Source organism: Anas acuta, chromosome 1 (assembly GCF_963932015.1).
Source record: "Anas acuta chromosome 1, bAnaAcu1.1, whole genome shotgun sequence".
NCBI classification, from domain to species: Eukaryota; Metazoa; Chordata; class Aves; order Anseriformes; family Anatidae; genus Anas; species Anas acuta.
In genome coordinates this window covers 10,555,072-10,577,135 of record NC_088979.1, presented here as the reverse complement: position 1 = coordinate 10,577,135, position 22,064 = coordinate 10,555,072, and the positions used below count along the sequence as shown (strand labels likewise).

General features: G+C 39.2%; 1 protein-coding gene across 13 annotated transcripts in view; it reads right to left on the bottom strand.

The window, feature by feature from the left end:
• Nucleotides 1-22,064, bottom strand: part of FAT3 (FAT atypical cadherin 3) — a 419,137-nt gene that overhangs the window by 73,868 nt on the left and 323,205 nt on the right. For 12 of the 13 annotated variants that reach the window (XM_068669037.1, XM_068669045.1, XM_068669068.1 and 9 more), the window contains 3 exons: nucleotides 13,697-13,972; nucleotides 11,905-12,115; nucleotides 4,987-9,060 (listed from right to left, as the gene is read on the bottom strand). In XM_068669037.1, coding sequence (XP_068525138.1) covers nucleotides 4,987-9,060; nucleotides 11,905-12,115; nucleotides 13,697-13,972 — 4,561 coding nt within the window. Of the gene's footprint in view, nucleotides 1-4,986; nucleotides 9,061-11,904; nucleotides 12,116-13,696; nucleotides 13,973-22,064 lie in introns of those variants that run through there. The other variant, XM_068669123.1, reaches the window with a different exon arrangement.

Genomic DNA, 22,064 nt, shown 5'->3' with positions numbered 1-22,064 from the left:
TTCATGCCTTCTTCATACATCAAAAAGCAAAAAAGAGGTCACGGGCTGTAATCTGTGCCTTTTTCATTAGCTACCAATGACAAGATAGACTGGTTTCTATTTGATATGAACGCTAAGTTAGTTGAGATGGGCTGAGGAAATCTTTCTCGTTAAGCATCACCATTTGAGCTAAGTGTAATTGTGTCAGAAAACAACGTTGTAATGAAGAAGATTTCCCGAAAATTAGTCAGATATGCATTATAATTGTAAAAGGCCCTGTAGTCATACAGAGCACAAAACAGATATGTCACAGATATTTGCTGTTGATAGAAAATCAACTTTTTAGGTCACAAAACCAAGCTGATCTCAGTTTTCCCACTGATTTCTATGACAGTTTGGAGTAACCACCATAGGACTCAGACAAACCTTGTTTAACCTACTGTGTGATATAAACTGACTTCCCCTAAAGAGGGTTACTTAGTATGTTGATGTGCACTGCAGGCCAGTCTGAATACAACCCAAGGCAATGTGAAGCTGTCCACTGACTTGAGTCTTAATGTGATTGTCAAAGAAGGTAGACCCCTGCTGATTAACATTAAATTCTCTCTATTCAGCTCAACATCAGCATAAAAAAGCTTAACGCTCTTTTAGAAAAGGCTGTAATCTTATCACAGTGAGCTTAATGTTGTAAACCATTAATAAAAATGGTCTTAAATACTCTTATTTAGCTTCATGATATCAATCAGTGCTTTCCTGCATATTAGTTCTTTTGTAAAAGGAAATGATTAACTGTCCTGAGCTACTATGAAGCAATGCACTCAAGGTATGGATATCCCATTGCTAAGTAAAGAGGAAAGGTAAAATCTAATTAAAATCAGCTGGTGGCTTTTATGGCTGGCAGTAACACTAGCTTGGAGCAATTTTAAAATCACTGTTGCTTTGTTGTTGATGGAATAGCTTTTGAATCACACAGGAATTTTGGGAGTATATATTAAAAAATGGTCCCTGGAATCCCTTTCTCTCCTCACTTCACTAGAAAAGGATCGATTTCAATGGCCAAGTAACCTGTGCAATAAGCAGCAAACATGTGAAACAGTTTATTTGCATGCATTTTTCATGAGTGCTACCTTTCTTCTCTTTTGCTTCTCAGGACTGGCTATATACTTTGTTGATGGAAGACAAAGGAGGAAGTTGTACTATACAATGTAACAGAAATAATGAGATGTAAACAGTAAAATAATGCCAAGACATATTCTTAAAAAAGGAAATGCAGGAAAAAAAATCCACACTGTGGCCCAGGGAACCATTTTCTAGTACTTCTACATATGTCTCGATGCAGATCTCATTCTGCAGTGATTAATTAACTTTTTCACTAATATATGTAAGCAGATTCAGTATCCTAGGGGCGTTCTAATTAATTAGTTTTTCACTCTGAATAATGTAGCTTTTCTAAACGGAAGCCTCCTGACTACATGTATTAATGGATTCTTTAAAATCTGTTGGCAGTTTTCTTATGTTCTACTTTGAATGTCACAACAGTGAAGTACTAGCTACAAAAAACACTCCAGTAACTTTTTAGAATGGCTTTGAGGGTAAAAGAATCAGCATTATCTTTTATCTTTTGTTACTTGAAGTTTAAATAATGCTCTCCCTCCCTCCCTAGTCAGCAAATAGTACAAAGCCAAATCAAGCTCAAGTTTAAGAAAAGAAAGAAAACAGCTAGATACAAATGAAATGCAGAGACATAGTGATCCAAAATAAACGAATCCTGACACACATCATTACTAAAGCACACACAGAGGGAATTATAACGGCTAAAAGGGAACTGAAAGCTAGAAGCCAGCAGTATCAGTTTTCACTGCAATGCTGATCTGGGAGGGAGAACTGAATATTTACTGGCTTATTTATTTAGATTCTCTCTTACATTTATGCATCTATTTAGATTCTTTCAATTCCTAATTAGAACTCCGGGCATTTATAACTTAAAATCAATAGGTTTACCCCCCACCCCCCACTTTAAGATGTTGCATGTTTACTGAGCTGCCAAAATTATAAACCCAGTCCTCTTAGCTTTACTATTGTAAAATATGCATACTGTTCTTCAGCCTGCAGTACAAGTCTTCCTCAAACATTTAAGCAAACATTTCTGCAGAACTCCAGATCTCAAATATAAAATAGAAGCAAGCAAACAAATTTTAATACTATTGTCTGTTCTTACATTTACATGCCTGATGGAGCCAAATTAATTCAAAACACTTTACGATACCAAAGTCCTAGCAACTGACATTTTTGTGATGGCTTTTCCTTGTTTTCCACTGTTAAATCTCAGTAATACCTAGCTGTCTTTAGGCTGGCTAAACATCCTAGCTAAACATTGACATATCCCTGTTGTTTGTCAAACTACCACAAATTATAAAGGCAATGAGCTTGAATGAGCCTTCAGAAGGAAACTACTGTGCTTCCTAAGTGCACTTGTGTCAACTAAACTTTCTAATGGCTTTCTACTAAGATTTTTATATCAAGCTTTTCCTTTGTGAACATCTCCACTTGTTATCAAACTCCAAATAACAAATGAGAAGTGCAAATTTTTTTTCCCACTATCAAATGCAGATTAAAATGGCAGTTTGAAAAATGGAGTTTGAAAATAGCAACTACTTGCCAGTAATCATGGACACCTGTCCTAAAGGGAAGGAGTTCAAAACAGAATGTGTATTTATCCACCAGAATGCATATTCCCCTTTTCAAAGTTAATCAGAAGGCTGCAATAAGTGTTCGCATTTCCTAAAAAAGTGCAAAGGGCTCTTAAGTGATCACATCTGTCCCAGAATGCTTCCTCCTTTCATCTCCTGAAAGATGATTTTTTTCCATCTCTTTTCTGTGTGCTACTTTTCATGATGTGTACTTGCACGAAGCTGGTTTTGATGGATCCAAATGTTGTTACTGTAATTTGTCTTCTTTTCCCTTTTTGTCAGTGTCCTGTTTTTCCTCAGAAATTGTTTATTGTATTCATGGAGGTTTCTACAGCTCAAAATGCCTCCAAAAGGATACAACATTTGAATAATCACCTGGCTAATCCGATCCATGAAATATTCAAATGCAGTTCCCAAGCTTAATTTGGGGTGAAGTGTGAATAGACTATTTCATTACTTAAACTACACTTTAATATGTTTTAATATCTGAATCAAAAAAACCTAGTTTCTCTATGTGCATCTCCCAAATTCAAAGGATATACTCAGACAGTGGAGTTTCTGAGCTCATATGCTCTAGTAATTGTACAGTAGGCATTAGAGAAAGTTTGTGGCTTTGACATCTAATGTTTTCAGAAACTAAAAAAATGGCAAAATAACTGACATATTTTGAACTGTGTTAATTAAGGTACAAAATGACCTGAAGCTTTTGAGTCATATACGACAATTATTTAAAAGTCCATTTTTTGCTAAATTAACAGCACAGGAACGTGAAGAAAACAGATCAATACATAATTAAAAGCATAGTTCATTATAAGAGATGACAAACTCTTCAGAATAAAGAAAAAACAGTATCTTTAATTAAAAGGGCATGCTAAAATATTTTTGTTACAAACCTCAAGGGTTTGCATTTCCTATAGCACTTTCCATACTGGCATCTCAAATACTTAATATTACAAATTGCTTCAAATATTACAAAATCACTAAGATAAAGCATTACTTATTTAGTTTTAGACGTGGAAACTGAGGCACCATCAGATAATGCACTTTGTTTACAGCTTCCAAATCCTGTGCTTTACTCACAAGACTAATTATTGCCTCTAATTCTAATATCCTACAACATGTCGCACTACAGACACATTAGCTTTTGCAAGCCTTCAAACTGAATCTAGGCTTTTATGGAAACTATGAATCTCTGGCTCCTTTGAAAATGATGCTATTTCAGATGCATAACATGGGCACTCTGTAGATAACTGGAACATCACACTTGTCTCTATAAACCATCCCACAAACATTTCCAATTTAATAGCCAACACAGAAGTAGAAGTCTTGTACTCCAGAGCAAAATAAACAAACTGTTGTCCTGTGAGTTGTCAGACTTTTCATTTTTGCCCATTGCCTTCTACTTGTGTGCAGTCTTGTGTAATTCTAATCCCATCCAATGAGATATATGTGAACTTGCCCAATAATCTGGCTATTAGTGTGTACTTAGTATTGTCTCTTGGACTGTGAAGTTTAGAGGAAGTGTTTCCCTAAAAAAATCTATTGGACAATGCAAGCTGTAGGCAGAAAAATAACTGCAGCACCCCAACACTCATAATAAACTCACACAAAATCTATCCTGAATCTTGGGGAAAAGAAGGAAAGAGCAATGTTACCACACTTTGAAAAATATGTTAGTAATGTAATTGAAATTGCCACATGCGGTATATAACAATGCATGGCAGATAACCGGTTCTTCAGAGTGGATTACCATTTAACCAGCCAGAAATCTGGGCTGATAAGAAATTGTATCCCCATCTTGTTCCAAGGTTGCTGCAATGTGCAATTTTCTTAAATAGTGCTATTTTGAAATGGTTCCTACATGCACTCTCCTCTCTCAAAAAGAAAAAGGCTATGCCAAAAATTGTAATGCTTGGAAGCATGAAGATTTTCTCCTTAAGAATGAAAAATTCTTCTTCCCTTGGCTGGAACATTGTCATGATATTTTCCAAGCTGATATATTAATTATGATGGGTTATGCTACATTGCACTGCAGCAAACCATGAAGAATTATTCTGGGAAGTTAGAGAGAGAATCACCTGGACAGACACAGACTGACACAAACACAAACACACATTCCCTTCCCTTCTCAGCTTTACTAGTTGCTGCAAAAGTCTGTCCAAACTAAAGAAAAAAAAAATTGAAGGGAGATGCATTTGTCTGAGTCACGGTGATAACTTAGCTGAAACCCTAATAATTTTTCTCCTTAAAACTGGACACATGCACAGTTCTTCAGTAAAGCTGTTTTTGGGAAGAAAGCATGCTTGCCGTTTCTTACCTGTAATATGGTAGCTAACCTGCCGGTTGACATCAGATGTATCTTCATCCCAGGTGCTAAGAACAGCCACAACTTCCCCTGGAGCATCACTCTCCTTCACTGATCCTCTGTAGACCTCATGCTCAAAGACAGGTGCGTTATCATTTATGTCTGTCACAGTGACTGAGACCAAGGTGGTTGATGACAAGGATAAGGCTTCCCCTAGATCTGAGGCCACCACTGCAAAAGTGAAAGCAGGATCCTTTTCGTGGTCCAGATCCTTCAGTGTGCTAATCCAGCCACTGTTGCTATCAATGGTGAAAGCTTCTGTGATCTTCTCCAGCTCTGATTCCAATGCAAGTGTATAGGTGACCTGCCCATTTGCACTTGAGTCTGCATCAACTGCTTTAACTTGCATAAGTTTGGTTCCTACGGGCATCCCTTCCATTATTATAGCATCATAGCTTGCTGTTTCAAATATGGGCTTGTTGTCATTTATATCCAACACCTTCACCTCCACATCCACTGTCAACACAATGTCCACTTTGTCCAACTGAATGGTGGCTGCAACTTTAAAGTGAAATGCAGAATTTGTCTCATGGTCAAGTCTCTTATCCAGTTTTAAGAGTCCCGTGTCTTGTTCTATGATGAACACACCATCTTTGTTGTTTTCTGACAGCTCACCATTAACTGTGCTGTACAAAGCACCCTGATTAGGCGTAACATGAACAATGTCAATAGTACTGCCTATGAGGGTATCTTCTGCTATGGTGAAAGAATACTGGGGTTGGGAAAAGGAAGGTAAAATGGTTTCTGGAGGTAAAACATGGATGTAGACAGGAATGAGGGAGTGCTTTACAGGAATGCCACCATCAACTGCTTTGACAAAGAATGACAGAACTGTGTTTTTCAGTTGGTTAAAGCTACCCTTGGTGACCATCCATCCATTGTCTGGATCTATTTCAAGCAGATCAGCTACTGAAACCGAGGCCTCGCTATAAAGAGAATAGGTAATTCTGGAATTGGCTCCATCATCTGGATCTACTGCTTGCACTTGGGTCACCAAGTAACCCTTCCCAACATCTGCTTTGACGCTTGCTCTGTATTCAACCGTCATAAACTGGGGAGCGTTGTCATTCTCATCCACTACTATCACTCTCACAGTGCAAAATGTAGTCCTGCCACCCCCATCAAGTGCTCTCAGAAATATACCAATGTCACTTTCCAGCAGGTTCTCGCGGTCTAGTCGCTCAGTTGTCAGAATCTGGCCATTGTTATCAATCAAAAATCGGTCCTTGGCAAAGTCATTTATTATGGAGTAGCTTATCTGGCCATATACACCTGAATCCCCATCTGTGGCCTTCACATGAAGTACCTTAGTTCCAGGAGCTGCATTTTCTCTGACCTCTGCAACATAAACACTCTGTGAAAACACAGGGCTGTAGAGGTTGGCCCCAAGGATCTGGATATGCACCTGGGCTGTGCTGGTGAACAACCCATCTGAGACAGAGACATTTAGGCTGTACATGGGCTCCATTCGCTGCTTCCGATGGTTGGAAAGGGTGATTACACCGCTCTTGCTATCCATAATGAAACTGGTCCGATCGTTTCCTGATAGGATGCTGTACTCCAGTCTGTCAAAATCAGAGCTGTCAGCATCTGAGGCTTGGACGCAAGTCACAAAATGACCTCGAGGTGCCAGTTCGCTCACATACGATTCATATATTAGCTGGTTGAAAATTGGAGGGTTGTCATTCATGTCTGTTATTGAGATACTAACAAGAACTTCACTGCTAAGTGGTGGGAACCCATTATCGGTTGCTCTGACTTTCAAGCTGCACTGCTGTATGAGTTCATGATCCAACATTCGTGCTGTCAGAATTAGGCCACTTGTGCTGTCTATATGGAAATAATCTGTGCTGTTAAAGGTGTCCTGGACTATCTGATACTGCACAATTTTGTTATTGTCAGAGTCAGCATCAGTAGCAACAACCTGCAATACAGGAGTCCCAATCAAAGATGCTTCAGATAAAGTAGCATTATAAGCTGACTGATCAAAAACTGGAGGGTTATCATTCACATCATTAACAATCAAGTCCACAGTGACCTCAGCTCGAGCACCAGTGAGAGCATCGCTGGCTCGCACCATTAGCTTAAAAAGAGAATTTATTTCATAGTCCAGTGGGCTGATGACACTCAGCACTCCGGTATCAAAGTCAATATTAAACTGATTGTAAGGATCTCCATCGACAATGATATAAATGATTCCCTGGCCTTCTGGACTGGTTGCATTTATGCTTAAAATTGGTGTGTGAATTTCTACATCTTCATTCACAGAAGCTGTATAGAAGGGCTTGTCAAACACAGGCATTGCTTTGTTAACAATTGTAATGGGGAGCTCTACTGAAGCAGACAGTGATGGGTTGCCACCATCTTTTGCAAGAATGACAACCAAATACTCTATATTAGATAAGTCAGAATTGAAGGCTTCTTTCAGGGTGACGCTACCAGTTCCCCTATCAATTTCAAAATGTCCATAATCTTCCTTCAGAAGATATGACACATCACCATTTTCATCCTTATCTTTATCAATAGCTGTCACTCGATATATCAGGGTACCAGGCTCAGCATCAACTTGCACAGCAGCGTAGTATGGAAGCCCTACAAACACTGGTGCGTTGTCATTTATGTCTTCAATGTAAACCCTCACAACCACTCGAGCAACACGAAGGTGATCTAGTTCACGGCTTGCTTCCACCACCAACTCATACAGCTCTTGTTCTTCTCGGTCAAAGGGTATGCCAGTCGTCTGAATGACTCCTGATGTGGGTTTGATTTTAAATTTGTTTCCTGGGTTTAATATGCTATATTTCAAGGGCTCATTAAGACGGTTACCAACAGCATTTACCACAGCGATCTTTGTGATATTGGTGGTGTTTTCTGAGATAGATGTGGAATAAAAATTTTGTGTGAAATGAAGCCCGCTATCCATGGCTTCTTTTACCATTATTGTCACCATAGCAGTGCTATAAAATTTCCCATCAGATACTCTGACTATTAGCATATAATGGTCTTTGGAGAGGCTATTGTTTTTAATGGTGAGTACTCCTGTGCTTGAATCAATCAAAAAATGGTCCAGATTGCCTTCAATTAGACTATATGTGAGTTCAGGAGGGATCTCTGAATCTGGGTCTGTAGCCTTGACTTTGAGAACCTCAACACCAACATATGTGGGCAGAAGCAGGACAGTCTCAAATACTGCCTGGCTGAAGACTGGTGGGTTGTCATTGACATCAGTTACCTCAATGGTTACTTCAACAGGGCTCTCTGCTGTAAGCTGAGGATTTCCACTGTCTCTAACATGCACATGGAAGTGGAAGTGGGCTATTGTTTCATGATCTAAATTTGCAATGGTTCTAATTGCACCTGTGCTGGAATCTACTGTGAAGTACTTTTTTGCAGTAGATTCAACGATTTGGTAGACGAGCAAAGCGTTCTGGTTGCTGTCAGCATCAGTGGCACGTATCACAAGGGGGCTGTTATTTGCACTTCGGACTATGCTATTTACAGGAGCAGCTTCGCTTATGCTGCCTGAGTACTGAGAGAAGAGAAAAACTGGTGGGTTATCATTTTCATCAACAATCTGAATGTTCACAGTGGCATTTGATGCCATCCCTGCCATATTTGTTGCCTGTACAATGAGCTGATAAGAGGAAGCACGTTCATAATCAAGGGTCTTTTGACTGGTGATGACTCCAGAATATGGGTTTATAGTGAAGACTCCATCCACATTCCCATCTTTAACCTCATAAACTAATGTGGACTGACTGATTGCAGAAAGAGAGATGACAGAAGTACCAATATCCACGTTTTCATTAATCTCAGCTTGGTATTCTTTGAGAGTGAACTTAGGGTGGGAGTTATCTGCCATTGTCACAGATATCCGTACAATTGCTGTTGCAGAAAGTGGTGGAGAACCTTGGTCAGCCACTTTAACCGACAGAACAAACTGTCCCATTGTGGTTAAGTCTGGCTCCTTCAGTAATGTAATGATCCCTAAAACTGGTTCGATCTTGAATGTGTTTCCTGTATTTCCTAAAATGGAAACATTGCAAGAAAATTAGAAATGAAATACAATGCATTTAAATGATAATTAATATAGGGAAATTAGCTGCAATTTGTCAAAGACAATTATTTAAAACAAAAACAAACAACAACAACAACAAACCAACAAACAAATATAAAATAATTATTAAGGGCCTTTTAGTCTTTCTTTCTGAAAATCAGGCCATCCCAGTAGGCAGTGCAGGTGTTCAAACTTTCAGAAACTCAGATGCTGGTGTTTATTACCTTGATTCTCAGTGTCAACATTTGAGCATGTGGTGCGTGTATATTACTACCACCAAACTAGGAAAAAGCATCCCTAAATTATGGGAGTTAGTCAAATACATGTACACCTAAGGCAATGAAACTAGATCAGAGGCTAACAAGCCAATTACATGACAAATGGATAACAACTCAGTCTCTTAATTGAAGGGGATATTAAGCAACCGTAGAGAAGATTACAGTAGTTCAAGACTCAAAGAACTGAATATAAAAAGGTTAAAGTGGCATTTAGAAAAATAAAACTGAACAAATAGCATAGAAAAGAGATTAAAGTATCTTGTGGCACAAAGGTTTATCATACAATCTCTGAGGAGGATGAATCTAGATGAATGAGATTTAGAAGAAAATGTCATGAAATGTCTGGTATAACATGCAAGCAGGGATATCACTGCACAAAGGTGAAAACAGCGAGTTTGGATCAAGGACCTTCTTTGGGGTCCTTTTTTTTTTTTGTCTTTTTCCTTTTTATATAGCTGCATTGCCTACCTTTTCTTTAGCAAGACAGATTCACATCTATTGCTATGCATCCCTATCCTGTAATTAAAGTTGCTTTTATTAAGCAATCAGTATTTGCTGGTTTCTTGAGTGCCCGCTTGAAAAAGGACATGATGTGCATATATGGCATGAATAAGCATACAGACTCTTTTTCAGAATTTGATTCTAAAAATATACAGCATGTACTGAGTTACAGCGATTCCAATCATTATAACACGTTTCTGATATTGTGGTAGTTTATACTCTAAAATGTAGAACTACTTCCAATCCATCCATGAAGTGAAGAGAAAGAAGTCTCATGAAACCGGTGATAAACAGAGATTTTTTTGAGTGGTGATTGCTACAGGTGCTGTGCACAAAGAAATAAATATGAGGATTGTAGCTGAAATACCAAACACATAGAATCCTAAATGAAGTGAGTTAATGTATATTATTTTATAGATGCATTTCACTATCTGCTGTAAATTCTGGTACTTGGAGGCTAATTTAAGCCACGTAGTATTGTATGTAGTTCAATACTGGTAGTAGCTTTCTATTTATATCAATCCTTTCAGATCAGTAAAGTTTACTTGACTAGATAAAACAAAAATTGTGCTATTCACTGAGGAGCTGAGATTCTGCCAGAGCTACAAATTCTCATAAAGAACACAGTATTTGTCCCACTTGCAGACACTACAAATGCTGCTGTAGTTGTTTTGTCAGTACTTGCTAATACAAAAGATTTGTAGCACTGATTGCCTTACGTAAGGCCAGAGCTCATTCTTCTCCCTTAGGAATCTGCTATGAAATTAAACAAAAGTTACTTTCTCTACCATTTGCTCTCTTCACATGTAAGGTGATGTAAGTAATTCCCCTGAATGAAGGGGCTGTATACTATTTGAATGCTGCAGTTAAAATTAGTATCCTTAACTGCACAGATTTTATGGATCATACAGCAGCAAAAGGCTGAATTTTGATGCATCTGGGATTTGAACATCTGTGGATAATGAAACTGCGGGAGTGCATGGCTTATAATAAATGGAAGTTTGAAGCCTGACACTGCAGAGAGAACTCGATGAAACAGCAAAAGGCTGTAATAGGAGAGGGAGCCTGTAAGAAAGAAAAAAACACAGAGACTGAAAAAGAATCATCTAACAGCCAAAGCAACCTTTCTAATCTTTGCTTTTTTTTAATGTTTTTTTTTTTTTTTTCTCTGCATCATGTATTCTATTACCAGTGGAATAGAGCCATACTCCTAGCATGTCAGAGGGCTTCTTACATCGTGGTGGCACCTAAGAGTGATTGGGTTGGAGACCATCATAGGAACAAGGTGCCAAGAAAAAGCTGCTAACAGGCTTGAAATGCAACACTACCCCAGGAAGCTGTGTGGTCTACTCAGGGTTTGTTCTGCAATATACAATGCTGTCCTGTCTGGGTATGTGTAAAACATTAAAACAATAAAAACCCCAAAGGTTACAAATTTCCACTTCCTCCCCTCTTTTCCAGGCACCCGTCTTGGATATAGGCTAATGGTTTAACTTAGAGATAATGCCTAACTTCAGATTCATACGAGCCAGAGAAAGTTGCATTTGCTTGTGCGTGTAGCATAGATAATGTGAATTTCCCATGACCTTGCTGTTATACTGGCAGAGAGATGCTTTTGCTGTTTCAGTTTATATGGTGAATATAAATATATGAGGCTTAACAGCAAAAGCAATTTTATTCTGATATCACTATGGCTTCCCTTAGGCTTCTGTTGACATACAGTTGTTTCAAGAGCCATTGTGCCTCTAAACAACGATGGCTTTGCTGGCAGAAATTTTTAGTCTCCATGCTCCTCTGATCCTAATATTGGCAAAGATGCCAGGTTGTACCAGCTGTTGTGGCATTTGTTTATGGAGGATCACTAGGCACTAGACTGAAGCCAACAACCTGAAAACTGACTCTATCAGCAGCTTTCAATAACTATTTTTCATGACGTTTTTGAAGGAATGATTTAGAGGTAAAAGGCTCAGTAGCCACCTAGTGAACGTCAATGAGATTCAGGGCTGATGCCACATTTTCAGCCTCTGTCCTAACCTGCTTCAATAGTGTAGATAAGCTCTGCATTTTCTCCTTTATCTTTGTCCAAAGCCGTGACTTGCAAAACTGCTGATCCAATAGCTGCTGATTCGAATACCGAGGCTTCATAGAGTGGGCTGGTGAAGTATGGGCTGTGGTCGTTGGAGTCTTCCACATTTATGATGACTCTGGCCAGGTTTCTTCTGTAAGGGAATTCTTGATCTCGAACCTATGGAACAAGTGCATGATACACTATTGGTATCCATTTTCTAAAACTTCACAAATTTTAGTTATCTGAGTGCTAGTAATGCTTTCAGTTCAGTTGAATACAAAGTAATAATAAATTACATTTGACCCAAAGAACCTGCAGTCTGAACCACAATCACATATGAAAAACAAGAGCTCTGAGACTTTTTTTTTCAATTGTGAAAAAATGAATGGTAAGTAAACATTGTGGCATGCATTTTTGGAATAGCAACCATATGACATCTTAAATTCAGTTTTAGGATTGCAACACATCCCTTTTTTTTTTTTTTTTTTTGCAATACATGTTATGTGGTCATGCCCTTATGCTAACTCTCCCCACTTTACAGCCTAGTGGCAAACATGCCTTGCACACTGCTCCTTTCAAAGAACTACAGACAATTTTACCCACTGTCATTAGTCAGGTCATTGAGTCGAGTCATTGAGCACTCGTATCTGCCAATGGACTCTTTCAGCATTATATATGTACATTCCATTTTGAATCTGATGATAACAGTAGCAATCAGACTAGGAATAATCTTAAAAATTGTTAAGCACTCTCAGTGTTAGCATCATTTATTGCCCCTCTCTCAACTCCATACTAAAGATCTCTGTACACTGACAATCCTGCCAGCAGCCCTGAAATTCAGTTCCTGATACACAGGGCAAAAAAAACTACTCCATCAGGTAGAGATCAAACAAAAGCACTGAGAAGTGAAACCCTCTGTGGTTCAATTTATATTTATTTCTAATCCTGCTCACAAAAGAGCTTGCAGCTTTTTACACAGTGTGCTCAAACCCTGCTCAGCTCCTGCTCACTGTGTCTCCCAGCAGCTCTCGAATCCTGGGCTCTCCCACCCAAAGCTGTCCCTGTACCTAATATGTTGTGAGAAGCTCCTTTACAGAACTTCTCTGCAGGGCTATTGGGTATTTAAAGAAAATAGCAGACTACAATGTTTAAACGAAGACAGATTTTTTTTGTTTTTATTAACCTCCACTTCACAATATACAACCTTCACTTGAAAACTGAGACACTTATGTTCTGTATCTAGGCATACGGAGCAAAAAATGGTAATTAATTTTCCCTGCATACCCAAACATTTGGAAAATGTAGCTGAAAACTGTATTTATATAAACAGTTTATGTACTGAAATACGTCCGTAAAAGTAAACTATAAATGAGGCTTGTATTCAGAAGGGCTGTAGCATTCTGTATGGCAAGAAAGCTGTTATCTCCCTGTGAATAACTTCTCAAATAACTTTCAGCCTCACTTCAGAAACTCTGAAAATTACCTCGAGTGAGAAGACCAGATGCCAAGAGATTAAATAAATTCCTGCTTGCTCTCCCTTGAGATGGCAAATCATTTCATATTAGATACAATGAATTGACTGTAAGATTCATAGAAGTCCAAATAAAAAGGTAAAATAAATACACAGCAGGGCAGGCAAGATGAAATTAATGACTACTTACTGCAGCGGAAGTACTTTGCTCAGGCAAAGAGTGAGGCATGTTTGCACCTGAAACATCAGTGATTGTGTCTTGAGCCAAGTGAATATTGCTTTCTTACCATGACATTAAGGATGTGCTTATCTTGAGCTTCGTGGTCTAATCTCTCAGCAGTATAGAGCACCCCAGTGCTGGGATCAATTCTGAATTTTCTCACACTGACTGCATCGATGCTGCTGTGAATAGTGTAGCTCAGCTTATGTTTTTCATCTCTGTCTATGGCTTCAATTTGCAGAATTTCAGTGTCAGGGAGGATATCCTCTGAGATGGTGACATCATAACTTGGTTGAGAGAATTCTGGGCCATTATCATTGTTATCCAACACTTTGATAAGAACCTACAGTTAATAAAAGAAAAAACATTTGGAGTTATTGAAGTCTAGTCAGACTGCTGAACAGGCACCTGAAGAAATGTAATTTACTTTAGATGGCTGATGATGTTACGTTGCTGTATGGTGGGACTGAGAACCATCATTTAATGGAAAATACTTACTGGTCAGATCAAAACAAATAGTAAGGATATGACTTCAGCGGCAAAATGTTCCTAATTACAGTATCTACTTGGAGGCTGATAATAAAGAAGTCCATGTGGGAGATTTTCCATATCTACAGATTGGCAAATACTCCTGCAATGGTAAATAGTAATGGTTCTGTTGTCCCTTACAAGTGCACTAGTTACAAGGGACTTCTGCAGCTATTATGGGATTTCCTTTTCCCCTCACTATTAGTAAGGCAATAAAAGAATCCTTTTCAAGTTACTAAAATTCATCTTTTATACGATCAAGAGTATAAATCCTATGAGTATAAATCCTGCATTGTTCTCTGCCCCGTATATTGTGTTGGGGCATACTCTCACTATCAAACCATGCCATCAGTGGAGACTCTAAGTTGCTGTTACATCTCAGGCTAATGTCAGGTAACACTTGGTGAGGACAGACCAGGAATCACCCTGCCACAATGGTGCTGGCCCACCCCACGCTGTCCAGGACAGATAACCTCAAGGCTCTGGTACCAAAGAGGGATTATTTTTATGGTTTCACATTTGCTCTTCCTTTGCCAGTGATGCTTGTCTTTATTGCCGACTAACACAATTCCCCCTTGAACACCTACTCATTTCCTTTCCATTGCAGTTTATGAATGGCAGGACTGCTGCTAAGAATGTGAATGAACACTATGCCACTGGCTTCAAGCATGTCTTAAACCTTACGTACTAACCCTTAAAGAAATGCAGAGAGGGGAAAGGCAGCCAGAATAATGTTGTTGAATAATGGGTGCCTACTACACCCATCTCAATGCATCACAAGGTGTCCCTGGTAACTAATACGAAATAACTGGAAACTAGTAAGAATCACTATTTTCCAAGCTTTGCCTTTGGACAGTTATATTATGCAATGCCATATGTGTGTGGCTCTGATGAGGTTTTGTGTTTTTCACAACTGGAGGAGTCACATAGTGGTGAAAATTTGCTTTCCAGACTCTCTAAGCTGTAGGTTACTTTGGGCGGCACAGCAGCAAAACCCTTGAAAAAGAATCTAATACTGAAAGATGCAATGCAAAGAGTTGCCTCTTTTTCAGTACTGAAAACAAAAAGTATCCTTTGCGGAATATGCCCATGAAAACACACCTGATTTTATAATGAAGGAAGTGAAACAATCTTTTTATTCAAAAAATTTGAAATGTCAAATAGTCCAATGAACTGCATGGGAAAGGCTGTGCCCAGGATTCTTCCTGAAGATTGGATGACTTGACTCATCTCTCATAATATTTTCTTGGTTGCTCTGGAAAGTACCTGGCTCATTTTTAAGAATATACTTTATTACTTTGCTTGATCAAGCCCTGTAAACCCATACATTCTTAACGGAAGAAAAATACAGTTATACTTTTACTACAATATTGCACAAACAGATGTTGGCCTCAGAGAGAAATGAAACTTTAGATTTCCCTGATCTTGGAAGGGTTTGCAGAACACATTACCAGAAGGAACATGAGCAATTGTAAGCAGCAGTCATAATGAACTAGCCTGGGAACTGTTTAAAAGACAGCTGAAATAAAATGTTCTGTAAGTTAAATGGCATAGGACTTCAACTGCGCATTCCATACAATTTAATTTTCAGCAGATTATGGTACGCCAGAGTGAAGCAGGGAGAAACCTATATTAAGTAATGCTTCAGTCTTGGACAGATAGCAATAAAAATGGGGTGAAAACATACGTTGCTGGGACTATAATAATGATGAAAAGTTACAAAGCTTTTTATATTTTTATCGTTGCTATACAATATATCAAGGCATGTTTCTGACCTGACTCAGAAGAAAACAAACAATCAAAAAAACCCACATCTGAAAAGGATGTAAAGAAATGAGTTGAAATATATGAAAGAAAGACTCAGGGAAAAATAAGCCTCCATCTCTACTCTAACGGGACACAGAGCCAGTGCTGAACAACTTTTGTTAGTGTAAGGAAGGGACATTGAGGCAATCTGACCTTGGGACAATATGATTATTGTTTTTTAGCATTTAAAGGCACCTTCTTGAGCAGTTTTGATACCCTGAGTTCTTGGCAAGTCCCACTGTAACATGGGCAAATTATCTTACTGCTGCATTGCTAATACAGACAACAAAAAAACACATTTAATTTTACTTTTAATTGGTGGCCAAAAGCTCTGTTATATATTATTTTGTATATTCTAACAAAGAAGGAAAAACTTTTCAGATGGTTTTGCTGGAAAACACTGCAATTTTGATTCGGCAGATGCTATTACAGCACGGTCTACTTTGAGCAAGTAAGCTGCCATCTGCGGGACAGGCTCCTATGTGTGACTTTGTTTTTAACATTGCTGTGTGCAAGCTCAAACTATTCTGTGGAAAAAAAAAAAAAGAAAAAAAAAGGTAGAGATACACAGCAAAATGTCTTAGAGATACTGCTAGAGCAGCGATGTGCTGTTTTGTTACCATGTGGTGTGCGACCACCCCAGTGTGGGGCTCACTTCCCATTATAACTGGTGCATTTTGGGCTCATTCTGGAAAATTATGAAAGCAGAGAAAGGCATAAAACTTTATCCACCACAAAGCTTGCACCGTGACTGTGCAAACCATGGCTCTGTGATTTATGCCTTTACAAGACTGCGTAAGCTAAAGAGGGTAGGACTGCATCAGTGTCAGAGACCAGGCTTAAGCCATGAGGCTACAGAAAATACAGTGTGAATTCATGAAGCAGCACTTCTTCCCACTGAAAAAGGCGTAAGATAATGTCCTGACACAAAGATAGTGATCATGATGGTGCCTGCAGAGTGGAATGGGTAAAGGGGAAAGATTAAAAATGAGGTCATCAAACTGTGTTCAGCAAACTCACAGGGAACTATGTGCAATGTTGTTTTGAGAGTTTCAAGAACAGAACTTTATTATTATTATTATTATTACTATTATTTCACTTCCTGCCTACTGTAAAACTAATCAAGTGCCTGTTTAAGTGGCAGGCGGTTTACTACTTAGAGATGACAGCATTTTAGTGATTTGTCAAGTGATCCACGTTGCAATACACATTATTTATTACATACTCTGTGTTTCAACAGCCACTTCCATCTGGAGATGAAAGACAGTAGCTTAGAGATGCTAATGAATAAAGAGGTCGTTACTGATTCATAATTTCTTCTATCAAAACAGAGTTAGAGCATTTCTTATTTTCGTCAGCTGTCCCTCAAAATCCCCGTGAGTCAACTGTGATTTTAAGGTTATGGTCTCTCCTCGCTGGGGGCTGGGGTGGGAGTAAATCTTCCTCGTGACACAAGGAAATCAGACTATGTAAGTGACTACTGATTACAGTGTTCTGTCAAACCTTTCAGCTATGGAAAAAAAAAAGTAACTCTATGTTCTTCAGAATTTGACAGTCTTAGGAGCTACCTGAAAACAAATAACGTCAAGTAAAATGGAACTTAAGGGCCATTTAGAGTAGATATTAGTCCTTCAGTCCTTATAGCATTTTGGCAGAGCAAGTGACTATTATTATCCTCATCCTGTACACATGAAAATACTGCCTGGCAGCAAGACTAAATGATTTACCAAAGCCATGTGAGAAGTAAAAGTGGGGAAGAAGTTCAGGGTTGCATTCTTAGGTTTATTTTTCAGCCACCCCACTTTTTATTAGTTCATTTTAAAATCCTACTTTCCTATGCAGAAATTTCCTGCCAGGGCAGCATGACTTCTAGTAAGGTGTTATTTAAAAAGAGGGGAAAATCTTTTCTTTTAATAAAGGACAAATGTTACATTGACACGAACACCAGGCTCATAGAAAATCAGATCCTACAAACATATGTGAGACTGAGCAAGCTGAATTCCACTAGATCGTTAATATGAGGAAAAGTTACTCAAATTCATTTAATGGCTGCCAAACTTGGACATAACATCTTGGTACTACTGGCAAATTTCCCACTGACTTTACAAGGGCCGTGACTCTGCTCCTTGAAGCTTTGAGCTTTAACCAGCCTGGAACATGTCTTTCAAAAAAACACCTAAAATCAAGTCTTATCCTACCGAAGGCACTCAAAGACTCACAGCGTATGTGTACTTTCATATTTTCTTCAGATTTATTTCCAAATGGAATATAAGACTAGAATGAACTGTGTTACATAAATATCATTTATTATTCCGTAGGTGCCCAAGTGTTGAGCTGTGACAATACCCATTCTGCAAAAGCCAAGACAGGCTATAACAGCATCTCCAGAAGGTGACAAATGGAAATGCTTGCTGTTTGTTTGCTGCTAAGTAGGGATTCCTCTTGCTGCAGACTATGCAAGGTCCTAAAACACTAAAACACTTTCCACAGACAAACATTAGCTGCCAGTCTTTTTTTTTTTTTTTTTTTTTTTTTTTCCACGCTCATAAAGCAAACCTGCAGCAAAGCAGTCTCTGCCCAGTTCTCCTTGAAAGCTCGGATCTGTTCCAGTACATGGCGGGCCCCAGAAAGGCAGGCTTGCCGATTGCTGCTTCCATTGTGCACGGCCTAATTTATAGTCCGAACCAGCGCCTCGCTATAAAAGATCTGCTTCTCCCTGCTCACTTCCTATTTCCCACAGTTAAAGCAAGTTTCAAATAAAGGATTCACAGGCCTCCAAGCTTACAAATTAGGCAAAGTAACACTCAGACCATTTGCGAAGATTTTGTATTCAAAATGGTAAGTGAAAGGCCTAGAGAAATACAATCAAATCAAGGCAGAACAAAACCTAATGCAGGAAGTCTCTCCAAAGCTGTTTTTAATGTTGCCCATCACAAATACCTTTGGTTTAGGCACAAACGTATTTGAGTGAAGACTGGATACATGCCAGGAGCTGCTTTATAGACATTTGAAGCTGGAAGAATCTGCTTGGCTAATTGCTTGGTCTGGGCACAGTGTTGTAATACAACCTATTAAGTGCCTGAATTGCGTAAACTCAGGTTACGCTTTTGTACGGGTTTTTGAAAACCTATTTTGATTTAATATTGCTTTCAATAGTGTTACCACACAGCTTTATTTGCTACTTCCTGACAAGTTGTTCTCTCTCCAAGCCCCAACCTTAACATAAAAATGCAAACAGTTTCCCTGTGAACTTCAATGGCTTGTTATTTATACTTTACCGTGCTCCTTGTGTTGTACTAAAATAGGGGGGAAAAAATCTTTGTTTCCCAGGCAAACCAGTGCTGAGATTGCTGGATGGGTCAGAAAAAAAGTAGGATTAGGATACTTCTAGCTTGGAAGAAGCATTCAACTGAGCAGAAGTAAAAAACTGAATGGAAACACCACATCTTCTTCTTCATCCTATAAGGATCCACTGCCTGCAAGGGCACTGCTCAAGGTGTCTGTCTTCAGAGGAGCGATTTATTCAGAAGCAGTCGACATCTCGGCATATTCCAACTCTGCTGGAGATGTGTGTGCAAAAATGCTGAATTTTGACTTTTCTGAGGGCTTAAACTTGTTTAACAGCTGCAGACTCACCAAAGGGCCAAATGTCACCGTAAAAATGCCCCTTGTGTTCTGATGTCTTATCTACATAGTGGTCACAGTCCTCTAAGTAGCACTTTTCACAGTTTAGTTAACAGAACCACCTTCACGCAGTGCGACTGATCAGCTCCTTGTTGTAAAAAAAAACAAACAACACCTTATAAAGAAAATGTTTTCTGACAGGTGAGAGCAAGTTTGTTATCCTGAAACTTGCAACTAAAGGTCAATCCACAGCAGCAGAATGAATTATATTCCACAACCTTTAGCAAGGAGAGACAGGAGGGGCAATGAGCGGTAACTTCTCCCTCCTGCTCTTTCAGCCTCGTTGGTTCACGTTGAAGGCACTGCAAGTGACCATGTATTGATCTACAAACACTTCTCAGGGGGAAGTGTATGTTCCCCTCTCAGTGCCCACACTAGGTGAACTGCCTTCACCAGCAAATAGTGAGAAGGTTTGTAGTAACTGAAACTGAGGCATTTTTTGCCTGCTAGCTTGGAAGCATCAGGCTTCATGCTTTAAAGCATCTTTTTTTCAGTGCTAGGATGATGAGAAACAAGGAGGAGGCAAGGAAATATATGAAAGAAGACTGCCTTTTTATGCATAATATTGTGACTCCAGGAGTTTGTTCTTCAAAAAATAATTGCCTGCTACTACAAGATTCTCCATTAAAGTGAAAGATATCATCACTTAGATGATCGTTTCCCAGTGTGCTGTACTTTTGTGGGTATTTTAGCAGTATGCATTATTAAAAAAAATACACTATTCCTATGCTATGCTTGAAAGTAAAGGATGTGAGCTGTCCAGTGGAGAAAAAGAAAACCAACAGCAGAAATTTTGGTATAAACCTGAGGCATGACCAAGAGAATCTCTGATGCCAAAGGAAGTCAATATTCTGTCAGGAATGGGTGTTTAGATACCATTGCATACCATTACACTGGTTTCTTGCTGGAGGTTTCTCTCTCTGCTCGTGCAAGGACAAAAGGCCCCCTCCCACCCTGCTGGTGGCAAAGAGCAGGCTGCTCCAGAAAGATGTGGTCCCAGTTTTCGCCAGCACGTGGAAAGAAGAAGCCCTGTCCCCCCATCCCCTCCTCAAGGCCAACAGCTCGCCTGGCAGCTGCAGGAATCATGTTTCGCAGGGATTTAGGGCCAATGTACATGTTCAGCCTTTCATAAATTACCACGTGGCCTTGAGCAATGATGAATTAAGCTAAGGGGAAAAAAAAAATACAAAAGCTCTCCGCGGCTTATTCCTGACTTAGCCTTCCTAGAAGTTAATCAACCTGACAGAAGCTTTGAACCCACACTCCAAATATATAAATCAAACTAGTCAACATTTCTTCATCCTCCCCCATCGCCACCGTGCTCGGAGCATGGCAGCACGGTGAGAGGCAGCAGCTCAACAAGTCCTGCTGCTGTGCTTCTCACCTGGGAGCTTGCATTCCTTTCTGCTAATCGCTCCCAAACCGATTACACCTTCGGTTACAAAGGAAATTGGTGATTTTTTATTTTTTTTTAAATGTTCCTTATGTTCTCTTCACCTCTTTTCACAACAGTGAACTGTTAATACAACAGATGTAGCTTTTAAATCAAAATCGTTTCCTTCCTCTGATGGTAGAGCAGTGAACCATGTGTGCAGTAAGGCACGAAGGAAGCAAACAGTTTATCAGAATCCAAGGCGTGCAGGAGCATTGCTGAAGAAACTTACGCAAGACCGTGCCAGGGATCATGTTACTGAAGCAAAAATCTTTGGCATTTTTACGCTGTATTTTGCCACCTCCAACTGCGTAACAGACAAAAGGCCAGAAAGAGATAAAGGGGAACAGGTGCGGTGGAATAAAAAGCAAGACTGTTCCATTTGGCACGCTGATGATCAGCTGCTTCACAATGAACCACTGCGCTTTTGGGGGGCTTTGTATTATTTGATTGCTGTACAAGTGGATGAATTTATACATTTGCTTTCCTACCACTTCCTCTTCTACTGTATCTTTTTGCAGCTATAGTTAGAAATGCAGGTGGTGCTGTGCACATGAGACAAAATAATTCCAAGGTCATTTTACCGGAACTCAAACAAGGCCACTGACAGCCATGAGCAGATGCTTTTTTGACACTTTCTATGACACTTGCTATGACATTACTTATCAGTTTTTTATATTTTTTTTTCTAAAAGGAAATGAAGACGAATAAGGTCACCAAAGGCTCTGAAGTACAGTCAAAAATACAGTCTGAAAGTTTTGTAGCATGGAGGGATAATTAGGCAGGCCATCGTTCCGGCAGGTTAGAGATAATGATTGCTTTTGAAATCTCTGCTGTGAACAGTCAAAGAAACAAATTCTCAGATGTTGTTCAGGCCACAATTAAATCCCCAAACAGTAACCATGTAAAGAGAAGGAAGTGGAGGGAAGGAGGGCTTGTACCCATCACTGATTATCAAATGCAATCTTAGATCACTATCTTACAT